This window comes from Papaver somniferum, chromosome 5, assembly GCF_003573695.1.
Source record: "Papaver somniferum cultivar HN1 chromosome 5, ASM357369v1, whole genome shotgun sequence".
Lineage (NCBI taxonomy): Eukaryota > Viridiplantae > Streptophyta > Magnoliopsida > Ranunculales > Papaveraceae > Papaver > Papaver somniferum.
Window position 1 is genome coordinate 88,023,840 of NC_039362.1, and position 10,923 is coordinate 88,034,762.

Genomic DNA, 10,923 nt, shown 5'->3' on the forward strand with positions numbered 1-10,923 from the left:
TAGTTTATATGGTTTAAAGCAGGCACCAAGGGCATGGTTTCATAAATTTAGCTCTGCGTTGCTTACTTATGGTTTCCACATATAAAAGGCTTGTGTGCAGTTTTTACTTCTCTTCCGCAACAATTACTTGGTTCTTCTGCAAGTGCTTTTACTTCTTCCACTGCTTTATGTGATTCAAGTACTGCTTCTACAACTACAGAGCTTTGTCAGTTGGTTGTGTCTGCTTCTACATCTACTTCCACTGATTTGTTTTAGCTTGTGTGTTGTTATGATGTATTGACTTTAGTACCGTGAGTCAGTTATTTTCAAACTGATTCTTGCATCAACTATCAGTTTGAGGGGGGCTAATAGGAATGTTGTTATGATATATTGACTTTAGTCCTGTGAGTCAAAGGTCATTGACTTCATCGACCTGTTTTAACATATAATATTTATGACGTCTGAATATTGTCTGTCCGTAACAAAATTTTCAATACACATAATAATAAACTCTTCTTCCTTCTCTCATCTTTTACTTTACAATCTTGATTCATGATTATCACGAGATTTCAATAATTCTCACTAAGTCTCTAATGAGCAAACCTGGTTGGGATCCTTTTCAGTTACTTTATTACTTAAAAATGGATCATTATCTGATCTGCCTTTCTTGTGCTTTGCAGGTGTGTTAGTAGTTTTGAAAGTAATCAGTTCTTTCATATCTATGTCTTATAACCACCTGTTCAGTAAAAGGTTTGCTATGTACGGAAGAAATTAGTTCTTTGTCACAGGATAAAAACTTTGGGAGATGGATGAGTTATTTGAATCCATGGTTCCTGTCAATGTTACCACAAAAGATCGTTTCTGTCCGGGAGTTTTGAACGATAACGTACTTGGTACAACTTTGATTTTAAGATTCGATGGCCCGAAAACTCTTGCTTTGTAAGTCGACCCAGGGGAACCGACATTGGTGACAGTTGACAGTTCTATGAAAGGTTTGTCTGAAAGAAGTGTTTTTGGCGGTTAAAGCAAATGAAGGGTAATTCAGGTCCCATACTGTTCCGTTGGAAGTACAAGTACTCAGGTCACCAGTTACGATTCTTAGAGACTTGGTGTTATAGCCTGAGCCACATAGAAATTTTACGTAATCGGCTTCATTGGCGTCATATACTAATCCAGGATTTACTGCTTTTAGAGGATTTATATGACCTGCACCGTACGCAAATTCTGCATCGGTGTTGGTTGCAACATTCATGGTGTTGGCTGCAATTTTAACACAGAAATTATAAATTAGCTTATTGGTGGCAGGTAATCCTTGTGTTCTTATTTTGTGATATAAGAAGTACCTGTAGTCATTAACGCAGATTTAAGAGCGGCAGGAGACCAAGTTGGGTGAAAGGATTTGATGTAAGCAGCTACACCAGTTGCATGTGGGCAAGACATGGATGTGCCAGATATAATGTTGACTGACACTGATCTTGTATCATTTTCAGATTCCGTTAGCGCTGAAATGGGTGGCCATGAAGCTAAAATGTCAACTCCTGGTGCAGTTATATCAGGCTGAAATACAGAGAAAATGTTTGAGAGGTTTAGTCCTTGAAACAATTAGAGGAACAAAGACAGAAGAATTCAAGGGATGGATCAATTGGAACCAAGGGTTTACCTTGAGAATGTCACTTGTGATTGGATTTGGACCTCTAGACGAAAATGAGACTACAAATGGAGCTAACCCATCTTTCGCGTCAGTACTCTTCAAGATGCTTGCCACTGGGTTTCTGTTTATCGACCAAGTATATAAATCTTAACATCTAATGCACATTTCCCATATGAATTGTGAAATTCAACTTTTGTCTACAAGATTTGTCAAGATTTGCCCATAGACAGAGAAGAATAAGTACCTGGTTGTGTTGAGATATAAGGACACATCTGAGCCATCATCCAGGCCGAGGTAAGATGCTGGCAGTGGGAAAGCAAATGCGACATCCTTGAAACCTCCATCTTGCATTACAGTACCAACCGCACCAGCACTAAGCGCAGGGTTTCCTGAAGTCAAAAAGTCGCAGAGAACAATCTTACCCGTAACCAATGCTTTGTCTAAGGAGCCAGTAGTACAGAACCTGCCATATATATTCTCAACCCAATTATACACTATAATAACTCACATGTCGATAGATAGGATATCCAAGTGAATAGAACCGAGTTGAGGTTCATTGTATGCACCTAGACTGTGAACCATCAAATCCTCCTGTAATATTTGGAGCATCCCCGGCGTATATCATAGGGTACATTTTATCTTTGAGATCGGATGTATTCACAGAAACTCCCTATGTTTCAAGAAGCTTGCTTATTAGGTGGGGATCAATAGAACCAAACTTGCTAGATATTAATGGCTTCGAGAATTGCTAAAGGCAAGAAATGTTAAGCTTGAATAACTCACCTCATAAACCTCGCCATTACCTAGCTGGATTTTTGTCACAAATTTCCTATCAATGGTGCTAGCAGCAACAATTAGAGTCCAGGGAGCAAAGTTTGAGAGCGTAGAAGGACCAGGTCCGGAGTTACCCGCTGAATTTGATGTCAAGATTCCCTTTTTCATGGCATGGAAAGCACCAATAGCTATGGGGTCTTGGAAATAATCAACTGGAATGGAACCACCTATTGATACTGAAATGATATTTACACCATCAGCTATCGCATCGTCAAATGCAGCTAACAAATCTACATCGGAACAACCAGTAGTAGACCAACATATCTTGTATACTGCTATGCGAGAAGATGGTACACCACCTCGAACCGTACCCAGACCTAGGCCAAATAAGCTTGCCTTGGTGACTTCATTTCCAGCTGCAGTGGATGCAGTATGAGTTCCATGTCCTTGTGAATCCCTAGGAGATTCAATGTCTTGAGGAGGTACTTTTCCATCGGCGTGGTAATACAGACACCACTCCTTCCATGTCTGTTGGTCCAAAGTTGCGCCAAACAGTCAATATCGTTAATCATTTTCTTAATTCAGCTAGATCATCAAAAACAAGTATGTATCAAATGATTTAACAGTTTAGTTTGGACTTGACCAGTCATTTTCTCCACTTCTTCCTCAGTGAGCCTGGCTGCAAACCCGTTGAAGCTCCTCTGGTAACTATAGACCCAAGCGTCTGATGCAGCATCACTGCAAATAATGAAATCTTTTAGATTATATAAAAGGAATTACTGCAGATGGTTTAATTATAACTGGTAGCAAATCAATGACCTTCCAATGACTTCTTGGAGCATGCCGGTGTGGAGGGAAAATGCAGAGAAATCGCCCTTTGGGCGGTCACCCATGTACACAATGTAGACCCGCTTTGGGCATAATGGTACAGTACGTTAGAAATTCCGATTTCAAACACCAGGCTGAACCGATTTGAAATGTAATATAAAATTTCAAAATTCTTAAAGCTTATGCGGTACTAAGATCTCCCTGCCAAACAGAGACAGATCGGATTCCTAAATGTTGCTTATTTCATTTACTTATTTTTCTTGCTAAATAATAAAATTTCATCAACTAAAGAAATGCTGCCCACTTGGGTTACCGCATGGACCTAGTTTTTTTTATGTTATTTAAACAGTCTGTTGAATGTACAGCGCTGATTCGATATGGTTTTTGCATCGTTGTTTTGAAATTTCCAACTCTACAAAACACTTCGAAACTAAAACATGTATGATAATAGTGATTTGAACTTCAAGGAAGAAGAGCTGGGGACACAAGAAATTGCCTTTTGATCTTCTTGAGATGCTATACAGTGACTAGCAAGGAGAATAATGGCGAGAGTGAGGAAAAGAAGCCAGTGGAGAGGAGGCGGGGTTTGATTAGCCATTGCAGCGAGTGGAAGTTAATATTGATTACTGTATGTATCCATGCATGCATTTACTTGTATTTAAGTAGAAGAGAAGTTCATGTTTGATAAGAATAGAAATGACAACTAGCATGGGTTTCTCAGATTCTTGTAAGATTCCAAATACGGTAGTCCAAATCTAAGGATTAATGTTGAGACCTCCACCCAATACAACACTGTAAACAACGATTTGTTTTCTTCTCTCTACTTCACTCTTTCAAGTTTTAAGTTTGTCCAGATGCACTTGTGTTTAGACTGCATTCACAATACCATTCTCATTAGTTTGGTGCGGCAGAAGCATATTTGTGCATGAGCTGAAGTTTCTGTAATGAGTCAACTGTAGATCTGTAGCTCCAGTTCCATGACATGCCAGGCATGAATGGACCAAGCCTAAGCCCATTCCAGCTCCTTTCATCAGGAAGCTTATGATGTACCAGCCAAAATTCTAACCTAAGCTATGTCAGACTGTCAGTGTCCAGGTCTTAATATGTTTTGCCTGGTGAGTTGTCAGAATTAGAGTAAACAGAAGTGATCTTCCATACAAAGATGAACATTTTTCCCGGACACAAGAGTTGGTCTTAGAAATTATCAACCAACCTCAGCAATTGCTAGATAACAAAAATGACACCACCAACAATTGACAACCCCTTGATCTATTCTGACAGCATAGAGGAAATCAAAACAGATTCACCAGAAAAGGAAAACTGAGACGCTAGCAAGAAAACTATTATTTAACTTAGCAAAGTTCAAGTTTTCAAAGGTTTAAGAAAATGAGGCGACCAGTAAATACTCCCTCTCAGTTATTACAATTTACAAGTTAGTTATTTCGTACTGTCTTTTGGAAAGAAAAATCAAATATAAAGAAGACCAAATAGATCAGCCAATACAGCTGCATATCTTAGGTCTCTTCCTGGCAAACAATATCACCGTCTGGATATCCTACCAAAAATTTGCATAAACAAAAAATCAATAAAAACACAACAAGTCTAATCCTCTTGCTACAACAGATGACCAATAATCAGATTTCAAGTTATGTTACGATGATTGGAGTACAGGTACAGCTATTGAAATAATCGTACTAACCCCACGTAAAATATTGAAAACTGAAATACTTATTAAAAGGGAACTTACAATATTCGTGGAAGTTGCAGCCAAGAAGTAGGGAGAAGTGACTCCCTCATGTATGGAGATAATTTGCAGCCATCATCAAGTCGAGAGTCAATTCAGGTTCGATATGGAACTCTGTCTCCTTTCCACTGTCAATGGAACATAAACTTAATTTAGACAATGAGGATATTATCATCAGACAGGAACACTAAAGTCATCGTTGCAGCAAAAGTAGAAGAAAAAAAACGAAATTACATCAACCCCTAAAGTAACTATGTTAATAATATTAACTCGTGAAACTTATTTGGTAATCAACTGAACCGCCAATATAGGTTTACCGACCAATTGTCTAAACCAAAATCATAAGTACATTGCAATACTACTGATACTCAATGGAAGTTGCTCATAGTCTTCAAAAGAAACCCCCTAGATACTTAACTAGTGCGGTACTAAATCGACAATCAACTCATATTAAACTGAAAAGGTTAATTGGTAATCAACTAGTCTAGAACACCAACTTAAGTTAAGCACCCCATAGCTAAAAGCCTAAAACAAGTCACGGTCATTACATCACATCACTTAACTATTGATCCTCAATGGAACTTGTTTATTGTCTTCAAAATGAAAATCCTGAGATACTTAACAAGTGCCATTCATCATACAGCATCCAGTTTCACCAAAATGTTAAAGTGTACACTCTCCCTACATTTTCAAGTAGACGGTATAACACGACTAAGAGAAAGTAAAACTGATCTTAAATTCTTACTCCAGAAGAATTTCATAAACAGTATTGTACTTGTACTACCTTCAACGCGACTCAATTTACATACGGCAATATGGAGTTTGGCTTGAGTCTAGACTACCTCTACAATCTACATCCATTCAACAATCCTAGTCCAACTTAGCACTACATCTACTTCTATCTAACCTTTATAGTAGATAATCAATCTACCAAATTCTTCAATTTAGGGTTTAGTAGGTCAAAATTAGCCTTTTATTCAATCCAGGGTTTTAATAGGTCAAAATTAACCTTTTCCTACAAAATCAACACAGAGAGATAAAACATTACTTGACGAATTGAAGAGACCAATAAAAATATTGACAAATCTTCTCCAAGATAACTGTACTAATCTCTGGAAATCTAACTTCCCCACGTTGTGATTCAGCAAAACCACCTGCAAATTAATCAAAAGAAATCAGAACCTAACCTATCAAAATTTGAAGGGGATAATAGGAAATCGAGATAATGACCTGGAGAAGTAAGCATGTTTCTAATGGTTTGAGAAACCATAGCAGCTTCTTTACTGATCACAAATTCGAAACCCTCAGCACTGATCAACTTCACTGTTTCTTCTTTCTTCATCTTTCTTCTTCTTTTCTTTTACCGACTGATTCTGATTTTTTGATCAAGGGAAAAGAGAAGTTATACTTCACGCGATCGAGTTTTGACCGCAGAAACTTTAATAAATTCTTCTAGGGTTTTGTGCTGATTATAGATGGACGACGATCTAATGCGGTTGTTATGATACACCAACGCAACAAACCAACCAACTTGAGTTGGGATAGCGTGACTTGGATCATAAGGCCAGGACCACGAGGACTGGGCTAGGGTTAGGACTATCGATGAACCCGGGAAGAAAGTTGTTTTTTCGGGGGAGCAGATTTTCCTCATTGGGAAGCACTAGTTCAAATGTCCACAATATCGATAGGGGAAACGAACATGCAGTAAGTGTCAAAATTATCCTTTCTCCATCCCTAAATCTAAGACCAAGCCTTATGGGGCCTTCTATCTCTTCCCTATCCTTTATATGTAGGGAAAAAAATCAAAAAATCATCCATTATAGTCTCCCATATCCCTACATGTATGGGGATATTCCTCACTTTTCCTACAAGGAGGATCACATCTGATCTCCTTGTAGGGAAAGGAAATCACACGGCTACTCAGTTACCGTATTTATTTACACTTTACGACTACTGAGTAGCCGTAGCATTTTACACGCCCACTGAGTAACCGTTTCTGGTTTTTAAATTTCACCTTAAAATTTTCTTGTTTCACTTTTTTTTTATTAAAACTATTTTTTACCTATTATATCTCTTTTTTACCCATTATATATCTTTATTTTACTCTAAAATATCTTTTTTTACCTAGACAAATATATTCTCATTGGAAAAAAAAAACTGAAAAAAAATACGGCTACTAAGTAGCCGTTTGGCACTATTCATACGGCTACAGTAGCCGTATCGTGTAGGAAAGGGAAAAGAGGGCACCATAGTGAAGTTGCCTTCCTTGTGCTATCCCTTCCCTACATATGAGGGATCGGAAAAGGATACCAAATACCATAGTGCTTGACCTAAATATTTTCTCCTTTTATTTTCTTCCATAATACACCACCAAATGATAAAGGGGATGAACTTCAACAAAAGAATGATAAATTAATAAATTAAGAAGTTGAAAATATCACAACATCTCAATCACGTTAGATCAAGTTATTTAATTCCGAAAAACAAGCCTAAAACGAATAAACGATCTTTGATTAATTATTCCTAACTATCATAGGACTAAAACTTTTAAAGCTCCGCATTAGTTACTATATCCAACGATTATTATGCCCCCAGATGGTTACATCTAACCCTTTCATTACAGATGATAATAACAATTTCTAAAGGAGCTAAATATCACATTATTACTAAAGACATACATAAATATGGTATAAGGCACCCTCCTCCGAATGCCCGGTACATGACTTTCTATTCTCCTTGAAAATATCTTTGTCCTCAAGGATTAGAGCGAATTGAAGCACCAAATGTTGAATCCTCGTCACACCAATTGAAATATGCATAAATACAATCGAGTCCTCCAAGAAAATTTCCAATTCAGTAGCAAGTGCATCTTGGTAGACTTTACTAGGTGTATCACAAGAAATAACTCCAGTTAGGAAAAAAAATCCTCCTTCGTGTCAAACCACCTGACATTTCGACATGCCCCTAATTTTTCAATGAGATTAACAACCAGTTTCTGAACGAGTGATACAAGTATGACATTTATAACTATTTCAGTTAAGGCATGAGCGAAAATATCTTTATTCCCTTCTTTGTAATTACAACCAGCTAAATTTTGAGATGAATATAGTAATTTATAGGATTGATATACCTGATTATAAGGTAGACTCCTTGTAATATTTCGACAGTCTTAGATGTTTCCCTGTAACACCATCATCTTGGCTATCTTAGCTTAAGTGACTTGTTAGCAGTCGACTTTTTTCACATGGAAGTGAACTACCTATATTGATAAAGCTAACATTTACTGCACTACATAAGTCTATAACAACCAAACAGACTCCATTATTTATTGACAACGCCCAAAACAACACAACTGAAATCTGAATCATTGTATGGAAAAGATGTAATCTCATTACTCGTCTATATGACTCTAATTGGAAATGGTCTTTCCTTGGTTAATACAACAGAAACAACAGTGGGTCACAACAAAAAGTTTAAGTTGAGTAAAATACCAGGAGTAAAGACCAACCAAGGAAGAATTCTCATATGCTTGTATAACATTTTTCCGGGTGACAAGACTTTCATAAATCAAAGATATATGTAATGGACCACCATGCAATGAAGAATCTATACTAAAAAGTTTATAACAACATCTAATGATTGTGGATGTTGTGAAAAGGGTGAAAATAGAAACCCTAGTGAGAAGTGAACTTGGTGCAAACCCATTTGAAGACCCCATCTGACTAGAAATACCAACAAGGAAATAAATTCCCACACACCATATCCCCGTTGTTTGTGGGTGAAAACTGTTTCTGCTGATTTTGGTAATTTCGGGTGTGTGGATGAGAAACGAATCTAAACCCTAAACAATGCACTGCACGGGAGTACTTTTGATTCGAGAGATCAATCTGTACAATCCTGGCCTAAACCAAGAAATGGTCGTTCCAGGCTTGCTTCGGTCACAAAGTGAAGGAGCAGGGTTGGTCTTAGGGAGGGAAGCGAAGAGAGTGTTGAGACCATAATAGTTAATTCTGAAGGTGTGGTTGTTTATGACTTGTATTTGAAAGTAGAACTGGCTAGCAGCATGGAAAGCTACCAGGTGATTTCTAGATACTGTGTTGTTGCCGACCAAAAACTTGTTGTCTGGTGGAAATAGGTGAAACCTATTTATACAAGTCGTAATAAAACGTACTCTGATCTCGTAGGAAGTGGAAACGATTGAGTGATGGAAGAGTGGAGTAACGTGTAACGTTAGAATTTATGCTTCCACGATGAAGGAAACATTTACGCCATTACTTCTTTCCATTACTAACCGCCCTTCTTCATGACACTTTCTTGTAACAAGCGTATTGCACGCCGCACTCTGTAAACCGCCAGACCAATACCCTGATGAGTATCCCCCAGTTTGTGACATGTTTGATGACTCGAGTGTTTTCGTGGAAAACATGTAGCACTTTACTACGTGTGGCAAGTCAAAGTCAAGGGACTTACCGCATGAAAATAACATGCAATGCTATTAGGCTCGTTTTGGATGGTCGCCTAAAACTTGCCACAGGTTTGTCAGTTTAGTGGTGAACTTCGATGGCTGAGATCGCATCTCATGAAGGAGGGTAGCCGTTGATTATGGCTACCTTGTGTTGGCGCCTGATAATGGCACGGTGGTGTTTTGGTCTACGCCAATGTCAATGTGGCATGGCTGGCGTGGCTCGTGCATGCCAGTGGCACGGTGATGCAAGTGGCGCCTGACGTAGCCATGGACACTAGATTTAGGGAGCTGGTCGCCTGAAACTTGCCACAAGTCTGTCAGTTCGGTAGCAAACTTGAATGGCTGAGATTGCATCTCATGAGGAAGGATGGCCATTGATTATGGCCGCATCTTTTTGTATAGAGAAGTGGCGCCTGGCGGAGCCATGGCATAGCGGCACGCCAGTGGCGTAGCCGTTGCAGCTGTTTTGGCATATTGGTGTTAGACCCAAATATGGCTTCTGGAAACATTGGCCCTGTTGCTAAGTTAATCTTGAGGCCTTAGGAGAGTCACTGGATTCAGTTGGCATGGCAACTTTTAGCCAAATTAGGGTTTGGCGCATTGCAACTCTATTTAGCATGTGCGGCATGACTGTGGCATGGCGGCGTGGCTGGCATAGTTAGCACATGCCAGTGGCACGAAGTAGCGTCTGGCATAGCCATGGCCGCTAGACTTTGGCACCTCGATTTTGGACCCACATGTGGCGTGGAAACATTAGCCCTGTTGCCACATCAATCCCAACGCTTTGGGAAACTTTACTTGGCTTGGTTGGCGTAGAAACTTTTCCTAAATTAGGGTTTGGCATGTCCAAACCCTAATTGGTGTGTGTGGCATGCGGCCGCAGCATGGCGACACTTTTTTGTGCAAACGGTGCCATAGCTATGCCAAAGGAACTATGGCAAGGCCGTAGTGTGGAAACGGCCACAGGAGTAAGGATTGTCGTGGGTGGCTATGATATGGCGCCATTTCTAGGGCTTCCTGGGCCCCACACGGCTCGTGGCATGTTATGGGGCCGAAGTGGCATAATTTTTGTTGCGAAAATTAGGGTTTTGGTTAATGTAGGGTCGTGCTTCTGACTAGAAAACCCTAATTTGATCTTATCATGGCGTTGGCCCCGAACAGGAGGTAGGTTAGCATGTAGGGCGCTATTTATGGCATGTTGCCACGAAGTGGCATGTTTGGCATGTTTGTGCTGCGGAGTGGCATGTTGGCGTGCCGCTCAATTTACTGGCGCAACATTGCGCGTTCGACATGTTGGTGCGGCTTTTGGAAAGCCAATTAATACGTTGTTGTGGCAGGGTGCGTTTGGCTTGCCAATTAGTATGATGGCGCGGCAGGGTGCGTTTGTCCTTTAATGTATGGTGACGAGTTTAGAGCGACTTGATTGCTCGTGGCGCATTTGAAAGTGACCTGATTGGTCGGAAGGAAGGAGATGGGTCGGCC

At 39.5% G+C, this 10,923-nt stretch overlaps 1 protein-coding gene and 1 pseudogene across 1 annotated transcript; both read right to left on the reverse strand.

The window, feature by feature from the left end:
• Nucleotides 1–750: 750 nt before the first annotated feature.
• Nucleotides 751–3,830, reverse strand: LOC113279271 (annotated as a pseudogene).
• A 723-nt stretch (nucleotides 3,831–4,553) lies between these two features.
• Nucleotides 4,554–6,370, reverse strand: LOC113282137 (elongin-C-like). The gene is made up of 4 exons (XM_026531079.1): nucleotides 6,207–6,370; nucleotides 6,025–6,130; nucleotides 4,980–5,104; nucleotides 4,554–4,787 (listed from the first exon to the last, which is right to left on the reverse strand). Exons 1-3 carry the CDS (start codon nucleotides 6,316–6,318, stop codon nucleotides 5,026–5,028), a joined length of 297 nt encoding a protein of 98 aa, XP_026386864.1. The 5' UTR covers nucleotides 6,319–6,370; the 3' UTR covers nucleotides 4,554–4,787; nucleotides 4,980–5,025.
• Between the last annotated feature and the right edge of the window lie 4,553 nt (nucleotides 6,371–10,923).